Here is an 18,136-nt window from a genome sequence, read left to right as displayed (position 1 = left end):
CTAGCTTTATTTATGGCTGTTTATTTTGTGTACAAGCGTGCATTTCGCAGGAAGACTTTATTACTTCAGTATTAAAATGTCTTTAATTTTTATTTCAAGAGTAACAGTAAGAAAATGTTAAGTGCAGTATAGATGTGGAGGACAGCTCAGCCACAGTGTTACATTATACTGGTTTATCTGGTGTTTAGATTTTTAGAACTTTTTTTCAGGGAATACTTAAGTGAAATAAAAAAGCTGTCTGTCCTTTAAAGTCACTTTTTGCTTGAATTACATTAAAAAGATCTTTCTCACAAAGGTGGGGAGAAAGTAAGAGGAATAGAAATTTTAGCATTGTTTAACATCTTATGCTTCTGGCAATAAGAGAGGGGGGTTTATGCTTTGTCTACCAAGATGTAAAAAGATATGGGGAATTGAATACAATGAGATGCAGAAAATGAAGCAAAAGCTGTCTTCCTTGTTTAAGTTCTTGCCCTTTTCATGCACACGGCCATTTTTTATGACACTTACTTTACAGCATGTACTGTTTTCTCAATAAAGAAGCAAACAGATGACTCTGCCATCTTTTTTTTTTTTCTTTCCTTTTTTCTTGGTAGACTTTACTGCAGAATGTACAAGGGTGAATTTGCATTGCAGAAGGGCTTATGGAGGGCTTGTTCTGTGAAACCTTTTTACAGTCAACTCTGATGTTCAATGAGTTGTAGAAAGCTTCACCTTAATCTTCAAAAGTAGTAATTGTGTTCAATGGAATGTTGCCAAAAGTATACAGCGAGGTTTAGTAGTTTTTGAAAGTTTCTTGTACTCTAAACCATCAGTTCAGTATGTAAATAACAAATACTAACTAACTGGAGTATGAAGGGGAAAAAAAAACAACTGTAGGCATGTATTTAATTGACTTCCTTTTCATCTTATTTTGATCACAGAGAGAAGATAGCTTTTTTCACAAGACCAAGGATTAACATACCTCCTCTGCCAGCTGATGATGTATGACATGTTGCTTTGTAAACATGAAGTATTTATCGCTTTTATTTTAATGAAGTTATTAGATTAGCCATTTCTTTAAAAAAAAATTGTGCAAAAGCTAATATACACGTTTTGTAAAAAATAAAAAAAGTAAAAAAAGTAAAAGTAAACAAAAACATATATATAAATATATATACATATATATTTTATAATAGCGACTGCAACAAGGCTTGGTTTTTCCTTGTTGTGAAACTGACATCTCTGAAGACAACTTATTTTATAAAAGATCGACTATCCTGTTAAGAGCGTGTACAGTTTTTATGCTGTTTTATTTGACTTAAAGGCTGGAAGACAGAAACAAAGTGAGTTCAGGCAAATTCACTGTAGTGTAATTTATTTATAGTGCCTTTTTTCCTTGAAGGAAAATACCTACTTTAAGATGTATTTTAAGACTGAAATTTTGTTCTTCAGTATTTGTCATACAGTAGAATGGAACTATTGAGCTGGTTTTGTTTCTGATACCTGAAATGAAAATACTGTGTTCTAAAATTGTCACTTTTTTCAGCTTTATTATCTGTAGCTTATTATGTACATTGTATCCTTTAGCACTGTCTGTGTTATAGCAAAATATTATCACCTGCAATGTGTTTAACACTGATTAGAAGTGATGTTAAACATTGCAGAATTCATTTGCATGTTCTTACTGTGCACTAATAGATTGTTTTCATTTCGGTTGTGTCTAAAGTATCTTTATATTCTTAACTAGATTCTCAGTTTAAACGGAGGAAGGAAAAGGGTGACAGGTCTTTGTTTTGCTGTTTAAAAAAAAAAAAAGGGAGTTAAAAGAGTAATGTGAGCTAGCTGTGTGGAAAGACTGCTAAAGGAATGTTACATTAATTCCTACAGTTTCAAAGATTCTGATCTGATTCAGGAAAGTACATATGTGCTGATTTTGGAGAGCAGCTGCATTAAGTAAGGGTGCTTAAACACAAGTTCATCCTAAAGGATGTGTTTTGAGGTTACTGCATGCAAGTTCTGTTGAAGAGTGACACTTTTCAGGAGGAAGGTATATAATTCTGGAAGGTACAGCTCACTTGATTGCTAGTTGGACCATCTAAAATCTGGTAAGAAATAATTTTACTTGTGACCATTTGTTTTAATGAAAGACTGTCACCCTAAATTCCCGAGAATGCCAGTTTTGTGTCCTTGCATCCTGCAAGTATGTAAAAATACTTCTTTACTAAGCTACTATAATAGAGTTTCTCATATTTTTCTAATTATACATTACCTACAGAGAGAGGTGCCCAACACAAGACTGACTTTGCAAATTGCTGAAATCTCCTAGAAGGAAGATCATGTTGTCTCTTAATTTAAAGGACAAATTGGTTCCAGATTTTTGTATGCCAGGAAATGAAAACAACAGTAGCCAAAAATTAAAGGGACTTAACAGAACCAATCCAAATATTTTCAAATATTTTTTAAATTAAGTGTTCTCTGTGAGTTTCAAGAACTTATACTCTGTTACCTTGTCAAGTGTCAGGAAAACCTGAAAGTGAAACTGAATTACTTGTCCAAGCTGAGGCAAAAAGTAATGAGGGAAAAAGATTGTGAACCTAAATCATCAATCAGTGGGGGTGATTAATGCAGACATTTAATTTTAAGGTAGTGTTCCCTGTTTCCTAGTATGGCCTTATAATCATTACAGGCATCAAGTGATTAGATCAAGTAGGAATATATGTGAAATTGGAGTATATTTAGTATTTATCATGCTAACCAGCCTGAAATCTGTTTTTGCCGGTAAGCTTCAGTGGGTATATATTGGGTTCCTTGGGCACAACTAGACGTATTCAGAAACTATGCAGATAAAAACCAAATCATGTAAGAAATTTTCAGTGTTTGGGTAAAAAAGTCTAGGGACAGCAAGCTTTTCAGTGCTCATTACTTGAAAAGACCAGTTAGTCGGAATTTTGTGTCTAGTTTTCAGCGGAGGCCCTTACATAGTCGTGTTGATCAAATGTTACCGTGCAGTGACACTAGAACTAGTTGCTGTAAACCAAGAACAGACACCACCGGAGCATCCTGATTGCAGTAGGACCCGCTTTGAACAGGGGTTGGGGTGGGGACCTCCCTTCCACCCTAAATGAATCTGTGACTGTATAACGAAGGGGCAATGTCTGGTGGCCTTTCTGTCAGTTGGTGTTTTTAAACAGTGACCGTTGTGAGATGTCATCAGCGTATCTTGTGGGTCTGAGATTCTGACTGCTGTTAATGAGTTCTGTCTTGATGTGGTAAGGAGTTATCATATTCAGTATTCATCTCTCTTGTTTTTGTCACAGTTCTGTATGATTGTGTCATTTTTGTATTATTTGAAAGTATTTCTTCTACAAAATAAAATAATTTGCAATAAACAGCAGTAGGACTTTGTTATATGTCAAATAAGACAGTTTTTGAATTATTTATATCTGCCACTTTCAGGGTGCTTTTATAGAGAAATTTTGTATTTTGAGTAACACTGTAATTTAGGTGAATGTAATAAATTTTCAAATAAAATTAAGAGAGGAAATCTGTGAAATCAGGTATACTAGAGAGGTTACGCTGAAGACCTGAAAGGGATGAAGAGTGTAAGGAGTGGCAGGTATGTTCTCCCATGTGCTTATCACTCACAATAAGCTGACAGCTGCGTTAGAGGCTCATAGTGGAATGTTCCTGGAATTCATGGGTAGCTCCACTGACAACACATTGAACTGACTTTTTTCCCTAACAAAACTTTGTAGATCTATATTGGACATAAGTTGACATTGCTAGTTCTGTAATATCGTACTTATGACTAAGTCCAAGGTGGAAGCCACTCAGAAGAATACTGGTTAACTTTTTTAGGCTGAACTTTACTGCTGCTTTCACAAAGGAAACACTAAACCTGCATAATTGCAGAAAGGATATTTCTCAGTTTCTCTCTGCAACCCTAAGCTGCAGGACCGCAGGCAAAATCATAGTACTGACATATGACTCCTGTCTCTGTCCAATATTTGCACGGTGTTAAGGGTATGACAGAGTTTAGGTTATTTTTAAACAGTCTGCTAGAAATAGTCATTTGGAATACCAGCCGTCTCTGTCTCACAACTGTTAGGATCAACAGCAAAATAAATAATGGGTATGTCGGCATGGGTTTTCTGTTGTAAGAATGACGTTTTATATGTATTTCTTGCCGCAGTTCTTGTAAGCACTTCAGAAGACTTAAAGGTAAGTGATGTATAAAAAGATCAAACTATATTTATTTTTTTTTAGGAATTAGATGAACTACCTCTTTTGTTTTCAGCAGATGTAAAACTGATGGTTGAATTTTTAGGGAAGAGGGCACTTTACAGCTTGTTTTGACTTCAGTCTCCTTTTTAACTATAGTCATATATCTTTGAGAGGAGGAAAAATGTATTTACAAATGTATTGCTTGAGAAACTGCAGGCTAGCAAAAGCAAAAACAATCTTTTCCAAAACATTATGTGAAACGGATATTCTTTTTCCCAAGACCACACAATTGAATGAGTATCACTGGAAGAAAATACCAACGAGTAAAGTTGATTTGGTTTTGGAATCTCTAAATGTCATTTAAGTGATTTCTTGCACTTTGGAAAATCTCAGTATTCTTAGAGTTAAAAGCTTCTTAGGAGCTGTTTCTGCTTTCTTATAATTTCTAATAATCTCGTAAATTTGAACATATCTAGGTTATAGAATCACATTTTTATAGAGAATAAGGGTGTTCTATCCTTTTAGTTTGCTTGCAGTTAGACCATCCAACTAAAAATACACATTCAGCAGGAGACATGATGAGTTCAGCTGTGACAATAGACAAGGAAAAATTAGCAAGTGAATTTAGGAAAGTTTATCCAGGAAAAAAAAAGGGATTTGAACCCTTGTGCTCATTTGGTTACTGCACAAAATTACTATTCTGTGTCTAGGGCACAGTGCTTGTGTTACAGGGTGTGTCTTGGGGCACAGTTCCCAGGTATAGATGTTTGTCTGAGCAACTAAATGCTGCTTGCGGTTTTCTGTGTTTCCCTCTCATAAACTGATTAAGGAAAATTACAGCTACATTATCCGGAAAATAAATTAGATGCTCAGTGTTTGTTTTAACTTCCTTCACAGAATTCAATTGGCCTATTAATACTGATTTTAATAGGTGCAAAGAACAGACACTGGCAGGAAGTTAGGACTGCTATCACTTTTCCACACTTCACAGACACAGTTGTAATAGGCCTGGAGCTGTTACTGAGCTGTGAGTGGTAGAGAACTATCATCTGTGGTGCTGTCTGAAAGGCATAATCGCATCTCTGCTCTGCTCATGCTCCTTGCTCCAGAAAGCTGTGAGAACTTCAGGTGAAGCAAGCTAAGTGTTCAAATTTCACAATAAAATCCAACATGTGGCTTCTATATCAGAGTCAGTATCAGAAATAAGTAGTACAGGAACTTTCTTCAGCTTATAGACAAGATTTGGAGAAGTGGTGTAGCCATTCTGAAAAAAGTTTTTGTATGCCCTGTATCAACCAGCCTGCTTTGCTGGGCCAGGCTGCCTGCTTATCGCATCCATAAATACCTGCTCAAACATGGCGGGACAAAAAGGTCTTCCAGAGCTGCGTTCCTTAGCCTTTGAAGTGTGGGGAAGTCATGCGTGCACTTTCAGACACCTGTGAATATTTTCATGTGTGCCTGTGCAAGATCTCCCTATACCTAGATGTTGCATCTGCTTGGTAATACAAAGCACACCCCTGGATACCCTTAAGGGTAAAACCAGTCTGCCTAATATTCAAATACAGGAAAATGAGCAATAAGGTGAATGTCCTGAAATAAAACACGCTGCACATGTACAAACACGTACATGATCTTCACAAAGAACAGTTACAGCCTCTGCCTTGCACAACATGATTCTGATGGCTTGTACAAAATCTCAGCAAGCAGAATTTTGGAAAGTATTATTTTGTAGAACTTAAATACATTGTAGAGCATAATAAAATTATTTAAGAAAAAAACAACAAACAAACCAAAACCAACACCCCCACCCCCCAATCCCTCAAAAATATGGTTGTGAGATATAATGCCCAATTACCCAAAATGTGAAAGTGAGGGTAATTGAGGAGGTTTGTTGGTGTGTGTTTGTTTTTTAAATAAAACATTTTAGGATGTTCTAGTTTTTAAGTATTTGATGAGAAAAGTTAAGCAGAAGGTTTGAAAAGGAAAAGTAAGCTGGCACACAGGGAAGAGGGTCTTTCAAGCAGTGACAGTTGCATTGAAGAAAAGACAGAAGGCAGCAAGTGTAGCAGTTCATGGATGGTGGGGAAAACGAAGTGACAGTAACAGGGACAAAACCTTTGATGTAAGCCTGCAGAGTTTAAATATGACAGAGAAGATAGAGGCAAGTCAGTCAGGATAAGCTTGAAATGGAGCACTGGGAGAAGGAAAAATGCAAGGGATGGTGGAGTTGTGGTTTGTCTCGCTTCCAAGCTGCTGTGATTACGTATTTCATAAAGATGAAAGAAAATGTGACACCTGGGCGTTGCCACAGAGTCAACAGGAATACTTCTTGGTGTGCAATCAGCATACTTAGTGTGTTTTTTCCCCATGAAAAAATGTGATCGTTACTGCTGTTGCAAAAAAAAAAAATCCACAAACCCTTTAAAAAAAAATAATTAGCTCAGGTTGGAGTGGGGAAAAAAGCAGCACATGTTGTAATGGTGACTGAATAGGTAGGGCAGGGTAAAGAAGCTTACAATTTAATCCTGTGGGATTACAGACTGGTGCATCTCCCTCTGGCCCCGTGTCCTATCAGATATCCTATAGACGGAGGATGCAGTCACATGATTGTTACGGCTTCCTCCCCATGACATCACTGCTTTTGCAGCCATACCACCCAAGGAAGGATGCTATTAAAATCTTTGGGACGGGGCTAAATGATGTTGCATTGCAGGTAAGCAACAGAATTCTTCGCAAAACGGATTTGCTGGTTGCTCTCGTGCTGCCGTCCTGCAGCTCCAGCTTTGTCGGGCAGAGTTTCTGCTGGAAAATAAAGCGTCACGGTTCCTCTGCAAGCAGAGGGTTTGCAGGTGCAGAGGCTGCCTGCTGGCTCTGTGCTGATCTCCCGGCTGACATCTCCCGTGGAAATGCTGCCAGATGGAGCTTTAAAGCTGAAGAAGGCCCTTTGTCCCTGTGTTTTGCTATGGCTCCTTCGGGTGTCTGCTGAATTCTGTATTTACGTGAGCAGCCATCCAGCCGTGCGGAGAGAGAGCAGCAATGCTGTTTTGCTTGCATTCCCTGCTTTTTATTTTCCTGGATGACTAAAGGAAGTCTCTGTACAGATAGATGTGTCTAAGCTTATAAAGTCTTGAGGATTAACTTGCTTATGGGGCCAGTAGATGTATTTGGGGAAAGAGGTTTTTCTTATTAGTTTTTGCTGACATGGTTTGAAAGTACCTAGTCCGACAGGTTTCCTGCGTAATTTGCTGTAGTGTAAGGTAGGGTGGGTTTTGCTTGTCATCCAGTATAAGCATGGAAAATGCTTTTCCAGAAGGAACATATGAGATAAGCAGATTTTTACTTCTTACATAAAATGCCAGTCACCAAAAAGTGAAAAATCCATGCTAAACTGCTTTTTAGGACTGTTGGTGTTTATATAACCAAAGCCCAGAGTCTGTTTTCTTTTCCTGGTCTAGGTGTTTAATTATGCACTCTATACAAATACATGAAGACATGTATTTGTGGAGAAAAAAATGGTGACGATGGTTTTCTTCTGCATTGCTTTTTAAATATATTTTAGGGGGGGTTTAATATTTTACTACTTTTAAAAATTAATAGAAATGTTAGAATGTAAGAAACTAAATTAATTTTTGAGCTTATAGTAGTTAGAAAAAACAAATATACCTTCTTTTTTTTCTTCTTAAAAAATTCTGATAAATATTTCTGTGCCTCTGCCAGAGAACAGAGGATGACTCAGCTGCAGCTTCATCAGGCAGAGAGTCAGGTGACTTTTCACTCCTAGTCTGCAGGAAGTTTTCTTACTCTTGAAAATCCCATTCTTTGTTCAAATAAATTTTTCCCACTATTGGAAAAATCTGAAAATTTTGCAGGCCTGGTGTCTCTGTGTGCTCACCTATACACTCGTGGAGGAGATTTTGGATCTCCTGTGCTGAAGAAGAAGGTTGTACATGCTAGTGAAAGGTGATTTCTGGTTTCCAGTGATCAGGTATGCAGTAGTGTCAGGATCAGAAGATAAGGGGGAAAGAAAGGAAGTATATAATGAATTATTGAAATGAATTAAAAAAGGACAATGGTTCTTCGAAACTGAAGAAAAAAATAAATTCAATTTTGTTTTTCTTCAGCAGAACTTCTTGGTTTTTTTGCCAAGACAGCCTCAAAAGTGATAGAAGTACAAACCTGTCACTGTATGAGGTGGTATGGAGCAGGGCTGCCACACGAGGGTTTTAAAAGTGCAAGGGGTTCCTTCCCCCCAACCCCCAGATCTGCCCTATGGAAATATATATGGGGCAGTTGTTCTCCTGGTCTCCTGATTTGAGTAGGGCATCTTTTCTGCACCAAAAGACCAGGTGTCCGCCTTAAATGTATGCTGGGGCAACTCAGAAATTAAGGGCAAGTTCTTTAACACTTACTTAGTATGAAAGGGTGACCCTGGAAACATCCCCACCAGGAGGGCTCTCTGTCCAGCAGCACTGGGGTGCCATGCCCTGGCTCCAGCACATGGCTGCGTGAGTGCTCAGCCCCTGCATGCATCGGGTCTGCCTTGTAAAGGTGGTACCTCTTCAGAGGTGGTGGCTGGTGGCTTGTAATCGAGGACTGGAGGAGAAGGAGGAGATGGTGTTGGAGGAGAGCATTTGCCCTGGGGTTACGTCTTTCCCACTTGCCTGGAGTGAACGGGATCTCTGGAGGATAGCCGTAATGTCCCCGGTCTGGGAGCTGCTTCATTGTGAAGCTGTTGTTTGTTGGGCTGGAGGGGAGAGTAGCCCAGTGCTTGTTCAAGGGGAAGGGGGAAGTTCCCACCCTTCTGCCTCTCCTATGCTTCAGGGCCATCTCGTGTGTGTTGGTGGTCAGTGTTGTTGCATGAGCCTGTCTCAGGTCTGACCGGCTCTTAGCTCAGTGTGGCGCCCATAGGTACCAGTGCTTTTCCAGTTTGCTGTTGCCATCAGGCTGCGGCTTTCAGGGTGCCCAAGAGGTGGGGGTGTTAATTTTTCCATTTAGTGAAATGAAATCAGGTTGTAGAGTAGGAGCCTAATTCACTTGTGTGTGTGTGCGCGTGTGCACATATGTACACACCAGATATTGAGTTGTCTCAAATTTCTTCGTTTCTAGTCCAGCAGAACCAAAAAAATCGCATACAATTGTTAATGCCAAAAGAGAACTCTGGCAGGATTATGGTAGGCTGCTATTGCTAAAACAGTTTTAACATGTTGCTCTCAAGCATCACCCCAAATAAAAGGTTTCCCCATCTTGCAGGTGGGGGAGCTTTCTCTTGGCAGTATGAAGTAACTCGTCTGTAACTGCGCAGCCCATTGGCGTCAAATACAGCAGCAGTAAAAAACAGCGTCCTGCAAACAGGAAAACGTTGCTCTCCATCTGTGTGAAAATGAGTCACTGCCTGCACTCGTATCATGAGAAGTGATGTGGTAGAACAGATGAATGGCTTTTCTAACTGCAGGTTTATCGGCTTTATTTCAAGCTGAAGGCTCAAAAAGGTTTTCAGTGAGAGGGGTATTTAATGCCATTAAACACCCCATTCAAGGGGAGACCTTTCTAGGAGTAACTACACACCAGGGCACTTCCCTTCTGATAGTGCAACTCTGTTCTCTCTGGATGTATTTGCCTTTTTTGCAGTCCAAGAACTGTTTTTTCCCCCCCCTTAACCCTATCATTTTCTGAGTGAGGAGACAACAGCACTGGAAACCCAAACCTGGTGCTGCAAAGCTTGGCTGTGTGTGGTGTGAGGAGGAAAACTGTACAGCCCCCTCTGGCCCTTCAACCCTGGCTTGGAGCTCTGTGGCAGTAAAACCACCTGCTCCAGAAGGGAAATTCCCTCTTTTTTTTTGTGATGAAGGGGACTAGAGGAAAATCAAGCATACACTGGTAGCCTGAAGTTTAGTTGCTTACCCCAGATGCTGAAGCCTGTCTGAGTTTTATCTGATCAAATTGCTGACTGTGAGCCAGGAATATGTGCTTGCAGCTCAGAAAGCCAACTGTATCCTGGGCTGCATCAAGGGAAGTGTGGCCAGCAGGTTGATGGTAGTGATTGTCCCCCTCTACTTGCTCTTGTGAGACCCCACTTGGAGTTACTGCATCCAGCTCTCTCGAGCCCCCAACATATGAAGGACATGGACCTGCACAAGCAGGTACAGAGGAGGCCACAAAGATGATCAGGGGGCTGGAGCACTTCCCCTGTGAGGACAGGCTGAGAGAGTTGGGGTTGTTCAGCTCAGAGAAGAGAAAGCTCCGGGGAGACCTTACAGCAGCCTTCCAGTACTTAAAGGGGGCCTGCAGGAGAGATGGGGAGGGACTCTTTATCAGGGAGTGTAGTGACAGGATGAGGGGTAACAGTTTTATACTGAAAGAGAGTGGATTTAGATTAGATATAATCTAAAGTTATAGCAGGAGTGGCTGCCCCCTCCCTGTCAGTGTTCAAGGCCAGGTTGGACGGGGCTTTGAGCAACCTGGTCTAGTGGAAGGTGTCCCTGCCCATGGCAGGGGGTTGGAACTAGATGATTTTTAAGGTCCCTTCCAATCCAAACCATCCTATGATTCTATGAAATTTTGTTTTTTTCAAGAAGCAAGAGTGTGTGGGGTTGATGCAGGCCCATGAGGCTCATCTTCCCAAGCTGATGGGCTGTTATCAGAGAGGCATCCTTTAATAGAGATGTTTCAGCTCAGTTTGAAAAATGAAGATGGATGTTCCAGAGCCAGTAATGTTTTCCTCCTGCATTTTCCACAGCCCTGACATCTATGCTAGTAACTAAATTTATTGGAGGGACCTTTAAGACTCACTGGAAGCACAGACATGAGTTTAGCATTTTTTTTTTTATACAGAGCAGATTTTGAGTTATGTGAGAGCAAAAATTCCACTTGGAGCTTGTGGGGAAAGAGCTGGGATATTTTTTTTCCCTTTCTGACATAACTCAGCAGCTGAACTAATTTTGCTCAGACTTTCCAAGAAAACTCAGAGACCAGACACATGATATTTCATACTTAAAGGAATTGGTTTCTAAAGGGAGAGTCGTCCTGGGAAGGAGTGGTGAGCAGGACACTGGTGTAACGTTCACCCCTTGGAGGATGAGAAGTGTGGTAATCCAGGAGGAGAAAAAGAGAAGAGAGAGTCTGGCTGTTGCTGAAGGGTTGGAAAGCCCTGACAGTCTGTTACCAGCTCTCAGGGTGCACTGGTGCACCCCGTGTCCCCCCTTGCCCCCTTTGCCTGCACTCCCAAGGAGCTGTATTATCTCCTCTGCACTAACCCCCATGACCACGTGTGGTGTTTGAGCAGGGACAGTTGGAGGCTGTGGTTTGGTCTGGAGGAGCCTTTTGTGCCTCAATTTTCCATCATTTATCCCAAATGTTCCCTCCTGCTTTCCCCTTCTCTCCCAGGCCCTCTCCCCTGTGATCTGGTGCCCTGTGTTTTTTGAGCTCTGCTGTGGCTTCATAATTTTTTCCATAGAGGTTACTCAGGGTAAAACTGCACATCAAAGATGTGACTGTATTTAGCTTGCCCACATTATCATAGCAGGAAACTCCTTAATAATGTGGTGGTGGGGCCCATACAGTAAAATGCTGCAATATTTTACAGTAATGTTTCCGATACTGCAGCCTGCCCACACTTGCATGGTGGGAAACTGAGGGTTTGCAGTGCTATTTACTCAAATACAGAGGCTGTGCAATTAGTCCTTGAATTGTAGGAAAGATATTTGCCAATTTTAATATCCAGTTTTCCCTCTGTATTTTCCCAATTTAACTATTCTCTGCTTTTTATGTGCCATATTATGTTTCTTGGTAACTTGGTTCAGCATTTTCTTATTTTTCCAGGAGTCTGAACCTTGCTGTGATCCAAGACCATTTTAACATTTTTTTTTTTCTTTAAACACCATCATTAACACAGAAGATCAATAAATCAGTTGGCTTGTTCAGTCTGAGGCTTCTAAGGTGAATAGACTTAAATTGCCCATGGATATTTTTCAACCTGCAGAAAACTGCCTGTTTAACTTGCTGGTGATTCAGCCTGCTTGCTTTTGCTGAAGAGAAAAATGTAAAATCCCCATCCAACAGCATCTTACTTCTTGTTTAGAAGACTCTTTCATAACCATTTATCTGCCTCCTATATCCTGTAGGGTGTGATGTCACATCACCATTTCTAGATCATCTCCTACGTGGTGGATGGTGCAAGGGGAATTACATCCACTGCCCTTGGCCTTCCTGGTTCTGGGCTTAACAGACCTCATTCTCTGACACCTCCCTAAAAGACATACACCCCTAATCATTTCTCTGTACTTTTCATTCATGTCTTTCAAGATCACCCCATTAATAATCTTGCTTGCTGACTTCCTGAGCTATCAGGCCCAGTTTTTCTGGCAAGGTGGTACTGAAGATGTGTGGGACAACAGTGCTCAGCTCTAGGAACTTTCTCCTTCAACCTTATCCTCTTATGGCACTTTCTGAATGCTGACTTCAGCTCACTCTGCGGGCAGCACTGACCTCTGAATTGCCTGAATTCAAGGCCTGGGTAGAGGGTGTTCTGCATCCACCTCTGCGACTAGGTCGAAATCTCTTGGGACTGGGGGTAGATGGATGCAGGTGGAACACCCAGTTCTCAAGACAAGGTGCCTTTGCTTGATAGGTCATGTTGAGCAGTTAATGGCCATAAGGCTGGGGCATCATGCTTGGCTCTTCTGAGAATATGGTACTATATGCTCCATACAAGCATTAAGGGCATAGAAAGTGACAACTCATCTGCCATCACAAAGGGGTCTTTTGATGACTGCCAGTTAGTAAACCAGCAAGACTGCATTGTTCATTATTAGGTACTATGGAAAAGAAATCCCAGGGATTTTCAGTCCCCATGCTCCTCAGTTTTTGCAGTACCTGCTGTCATGAGCACAGCTAATCTGACCAACCAGATCAACGGCATGCTCAACTCTGGTGGAATCATAATTGAAATGACCATGAATCACTTCAAAAGCATTGTGTCTGGAGTAGCATCTGCCCTGTTTTACCGTTATGTTGGTACCAGAGCATAGAAAAGCCCTGAGACACGCTATATTCCGCTTTTGTGTGTTGGCTAACTCATGCCACATTTGGAAGAGGTGGAACAGATGATGCTTTTGGATGCCCTGGAAAAGTCACTCCAAACAGATGTGAGTTGAGGAACATGCAATTGGCCTTTAGGCTTCTCCTTTCTTCCCCCAGACTTGTGCCAGGTTCACCTCTTCCTTATGCTACAGCAGAAGAGTCACTGAAGATGTGTGCGTTGCTGTCTGTGTACTGTTCTGCTTCACACAGCAACCACCCCACTACTGTCCTCAAGGAAAAAAAGCATACAGATGAAAGTGTGTAGGTGAATGTTCATTTAAAGTGTTGAAGTAATTCAGTAACTGTGATCTGTTGAAAGTAACTTGAGACTTGTTGGAACTGCATTAAAAAATGTACTGCCTGCCTCAGCGCAATGCGTCCAATTAAAACAGAAAACAGGATGAGGAGAACGTAGCATGGAACTAGCATGTCTAGTAGCAATAGGCCAGGGCCAAGACTTTTCCTTTGATGACTGTTCAGCTAGTTGTTTCCCATCAGTATACTTTTCAGCTTCTTTGAACCATGGGATGTTTTGGTCTGTGCTTGCCATGTCAAATACCTTTCAGATCTGATCAGTCAGTCAGCGTAATACCTAGAATGTTAGTTCACCAATTGAGCTCTTCTAGCTGTGGCTCTTAGATTTGCACATGCTGTAGTGCAAACAGTGCTGTAAAGCTGAGAGGTTGTCAGCATTTCCATTGTAAGTGTAATTCACTGCTTGTCTATAAAACTTAGTTCCAAGCTGCGGTGTATCATACAGCTGGCCCCAGTCACATGAAAAGTTTACTCACTGTGAGACCTGCAGAAAAACGTGACCTTAAATATGGTAATACCTTTTAGTTCTTTAAAAAAATAACAAAAAGTGAGTAAATGCAACAGAAGAGACCTATAGTCCATGCAGTACCTCCTATGCTTGTTGGCATGTCCCAGCCTGTTGGGCAGCAAACTGTGTTCGCACTCGGGCTTCTGTAGGTTGTTTGCATTAATCTCTTCTTTGCTTTCTTTACATAGGAGGCTTCAGTGAATACTTGAAAGTTATCTGGCTTCCTACAGTCACCAAGATTCATGGGCTAATATTTGTACTTGCTCTTTTGACCCTTACCTCCAGCTGCTCTCATGCCACATCTCCAATGTTTGTAAGGCAATGTCTCTTGCTCGCTTGCTTCAGAATATTGTACATGAAGCATGGGTAGCTGGGAGATCAGGGACTGAACACCAGGTTGGCCTGGCACAAGGTTTCTGGAAGATATCTAGGGTTATGTGGCAGCCAGGAAAGCTTCCATCAAGAGGCACAATTGCCAGTCTAGCACTGTGACCTGTCTGGATTTGTGAATTGATCTCTGCCAGGACCTTGCTTCATCTACAGGATCACAGTAGTCTGGCATGCGTCTAAATCCAGGGAAATTTGCTGACCAGAACCCTCTGAGTTCAGGAGATAATGTAGTTCAGTTAGATTTCTTTGTTTCCTTATTCGGTTTTTAGCAAGAAGCTGTTCATGATTATTAAAGCAGCGTGTTGATAAAAATGTTCACTTGTAGATATACTAAGCTAGTCAGTAAAAAAGAGAGCTCACTGTTAAGAGCTGAAGAAGGCTCTCTACTGCAGGGAATAAAACGGCAGATGTAATTCAGTGCTGATAAAGGCAAAGCAACGGGGAAAATGTCCTTAAGAGACCACGGGATGATGGGCTCCAAACTGGCTGCAGCCTCTCATGGAGCATAGCCTGGAGTCATAGGAGGCTGCTCAGTGAAAATGTTGGATGTCTGCCCTAGGAAAAACTGGTGGCATTCCAGGAATTATTAGGAAAAGAATAGGGGACTAAATGTTTGCCCTTGCACAAATTACATTGCATCAGCATCTGCAAAAGTAGTGGAAAGGACAGCAAGGCTGTCTAAGATCCAGAACGGCAAAGGGACAAAATACATATGTCAAAACATTTATTCAGCAAGTTTCAACACCTTTCAGTGTATAAACTCGGTCAGAGTATCCAAATCTCTTAGATGTCTAGGTGTTAAGAGTGACCACGAGTTGCATTTGTTACTAATTCTGCATGTAATGGTATTGCAGTGTTTTCCTTTTGAATTGGTAGTGGGCTCATTGGATGAGATATGGATGTCTACCTCTGATGCCTCTTTGTAAACAAGAATTAGCACTTCTGGAAAACAATCTGTCTCATTCTAATGTAAATATCTAGAATACATCAGATACACTGCATCTGAATAGAATTTACTTCCTCTCAACAGCTATGAAAGGAGTCTAGATTTAGTGCCCAGAGTCTAGAGCAGATTTTTCATGCTGGATGAGACAACTCACACCACAAATGCTTCTAATTTTGCCATCATCAGAGTGGATTGCTGTAGTACACCTGGCTACAATTCATGTTTAGATGAGATTAATTTGCCCTTAAGTTACGTCTATTGAATTATAATATCTAGATCTGAGTTATTTGTGTAAGGCTCCAGCTCTGCTGGCAGAACTGCCTTCCAAGAGGGCAAGTTGGCTTATCCTGAAATAAATTTTGGAGATAATTATTTCAGATGCCGAAGTAAGGCGAGATAAATAAATGCAAAATAAAGACAAAATGATACTTAAGGTGCTTAGTGCTAGGACATAAGATGGGAACTCTGTAGTACTCAGTTCAAAAGTGCTGTAGCTAAGTTTTATTTACTAAAATTGTTTTTTGTATAATCTGATTTCACATCTCTGCTTTCAAAAGAGTAGTAACCGAAGTGAACTTTAAGGCTGATAATCATCCAGGTAGGTGTAATTTCCAGGTATTGGTTTGCTACCTAGAGTTCAAAGTTTGTTTGTTTTCTTAGTCTTCTGTGGCCCTGCGGTTTCTAGCACATTTTTCTCTCCCTGGACGTATTGTGTAGCATGCATTTTTGGAGTAGATCCAGGCTGAGATTGTAATTATCCTACATACTTGTGGTCTGGACTGGTATTATCCATCACAATACTGTCATGTGCTGGGCACTGACAACATACTTAAAAAGCTATTTTTTATGTGATATAACTAGCATGTTGGGTAGTTTTCTTGTATTAAGAAAAACTCGCCATGCTTTCAGCTCAAGAGTTCCCAGAAGTTTGTTTATGTAGCAGGGGGGGCTGCTTCATGCAGGCAAGCAGTCTGAACTGCATGTTCCTTACAGGTCCTTCTTCACTGTGTGGGAAGAACAGAGTGATGTAAATGATCTGCAAAATATCACAGCATTACAAAATAATAGCATGGTCTAACCCTTTAACCTCATTTTTTCCCATTCCAGCCCTGGGTCATGCTTCACAAGCCACTGAACTCAAGGTGCGCTTGCAACTTCAGCTCCCTGGTGTCAGTCACAGGATCTCACCGTCAGATTCTAATTTCCCTTAGCACCTGTAGGAGTGTGCTCTCTTCTGTCTGGCGAAGTATTGCTCTTCTCAATTGTCACTCCTCTTACCTGCTGCTTCTTAAATTGCCTCAATCCTGCGGCAGCTTGTTTGTGCTCAGCAGTGCCATGTGGGACACCTGCTCTGCATTTGATTTCCTTCCTCAGGCTGCAACTGCCTTGCTTGATTCTCTTTCAGACAAACGTGCCACGGTGCTTGGAGATTGCTTGATTTCTGCACTTAAAAGGGCTTCTATAGCATTATAATGGTGACCTGCTGGTTGCCTGTAAGATAATGCTTTTCTCAGCTGCTTGTGCTGAGCACATTGTCTGTGTCGTCCAAAAAGTCCTACCCCGTGGAGTGCAAAGAGCAGACACTGACAAAGCTGAGTATTCACGCTTGTTACATCCCTAAAGTCCCCACCAGGGAAAAAAAATTAAATTGAGAGGTTTGAAGTAAAACGGTTGAAAATAGAGAGAGGGGGGGAAAAACGCAGTAAATAAAGGGGGCCAGGGGAAAAAAAAGGCAGTAAATAAAGAGGGCCGAGCGGAACAGCAGGGTGTATGAACAGTTGATTAAAAGCTTATCTGCCATATTTGTGCCTGTTCCAGTTACAGAATTGGGAAACTTTCTCACGGATTCAAAGATCTAAATTCTTTACTCATCAAAGCCCCATTTTGCTACTTGATGGAGGAAAGTGGGTGGCAGTCGTTAGTACCGTGCTAGGCTTACCAGTGATTTGCAAAAGTTGTCTTGTGTCTGTCAAGGAGCTACAGGCTCTGCACGGGCGGTTCTATAAAACCCTGAAAGTCTGTATCTGTCCCCACTTATGTGTTTTTGCGTGTTTTTTTTTCTTGTAACCCCCTGTTAGCTGTTTTTTTCTAAGATTGCCTTTTCAGATTACAGACCCTAGGTACTCTCTGGAAGACCCTGTTTCCCAGGACATCTATTTTAGTATGGATGGGAATAATCACTCTTTAGAGCAATGCATCAAGTGATGTAGAAGTACACAGCTGCCTCCTCCAGCCACCCTGTCCCAGGACTGTCCTGCCCAGCTTCTGGAGCCCATCCCGCAGACCTGAGGTCTCTGTCCACGCCGGGGGACGTGGCTGTCACTCTCCCATGTGCAGGTTCAACCAATAGCAAAGCTGAGCATGTACCCCAGAGATACACACACACACAATTAATAGCTCTTCAATTAGTGTGAGTGGTGAGATTTGTTTCTTGTCGTGGTCTCCATGTTTGCTTTGTCACGTCTGTGTCTCTGTGTATTTTGTTTCAGGTTTCCCCTCTTTTTCCCATAGTTTCCCAAATGACAAGGTCCGCCATCAGACAACCTCACTGGAATAGACATTTTCGCACTCTCACATGCCCTCATCAGTGACTGTGACTGACCAGGTTTGGTTCCCATCACGACTCCCTTATAATTTGCATCAGGTTTGTGTCCCTCTATGTTCTTGTTCATGGCTTTCTCCTTTTCTTACTATCA

General features: G+C 41.3%; 2 protein-coding genes across 5 annotated transcripts in view; both read left to right on the top strand.

The window, feature by feature from the left end:
- WWC3 (WWC family member 3) overlaps window positions 1-3,375 on the top strand; it is a 101,920-nt gene extending 98,545 nt beyond the window's left edge. For all 4 annotated transcript variants that reach the window (XM_074907367.1, XM_074907358.1, XM_074907348.1 and 1 more), the window contains exon 23: window positions 921-3,375. In XM_074907367.1, the coding sequence (XP_074763468.1) occupies window positions 921-987 (67 nt within the window). In that variant the 3' untranslated portion in view covers window positions 988-3,375. The remainder of the gene's footprint in view (window positions 1-920) is intronic.
- A 3,450-nt stretch (window positions 3,376-6,825) lies between these two features.
- CLCN4 (chloride voltage-gated channel 4) overlaps window positions 6,826-18,136 on the top strand; it is a 43,435-nt gene continuing 32,124 nt past the window's right edge. Inside the window, exon 1 of the mRNA XM_074907326.1 lies at window positions 6,826-6,916. The gene's annotated coding sequence lies outside the window, so the exon portion shown is untranslated. The remainder of the gene's footprint in view (window positions 6,917-18,136) is intronic.

This window comes from Athene noctua, chromosome 1 (assembly GCF_965140245.1).
Source record: "Athene noctua chromosome 1, bAthNoc1.hap1.1, whole genome shotgun sequence".
NCBI lineage: Eukaryota > Metazoa > Chordata > Aves > Strigiformes > Strigidae > Athene > Athene noctua.
This window is presented reverse-complemented; position numbering and strand designations above follow the sequence as displayed.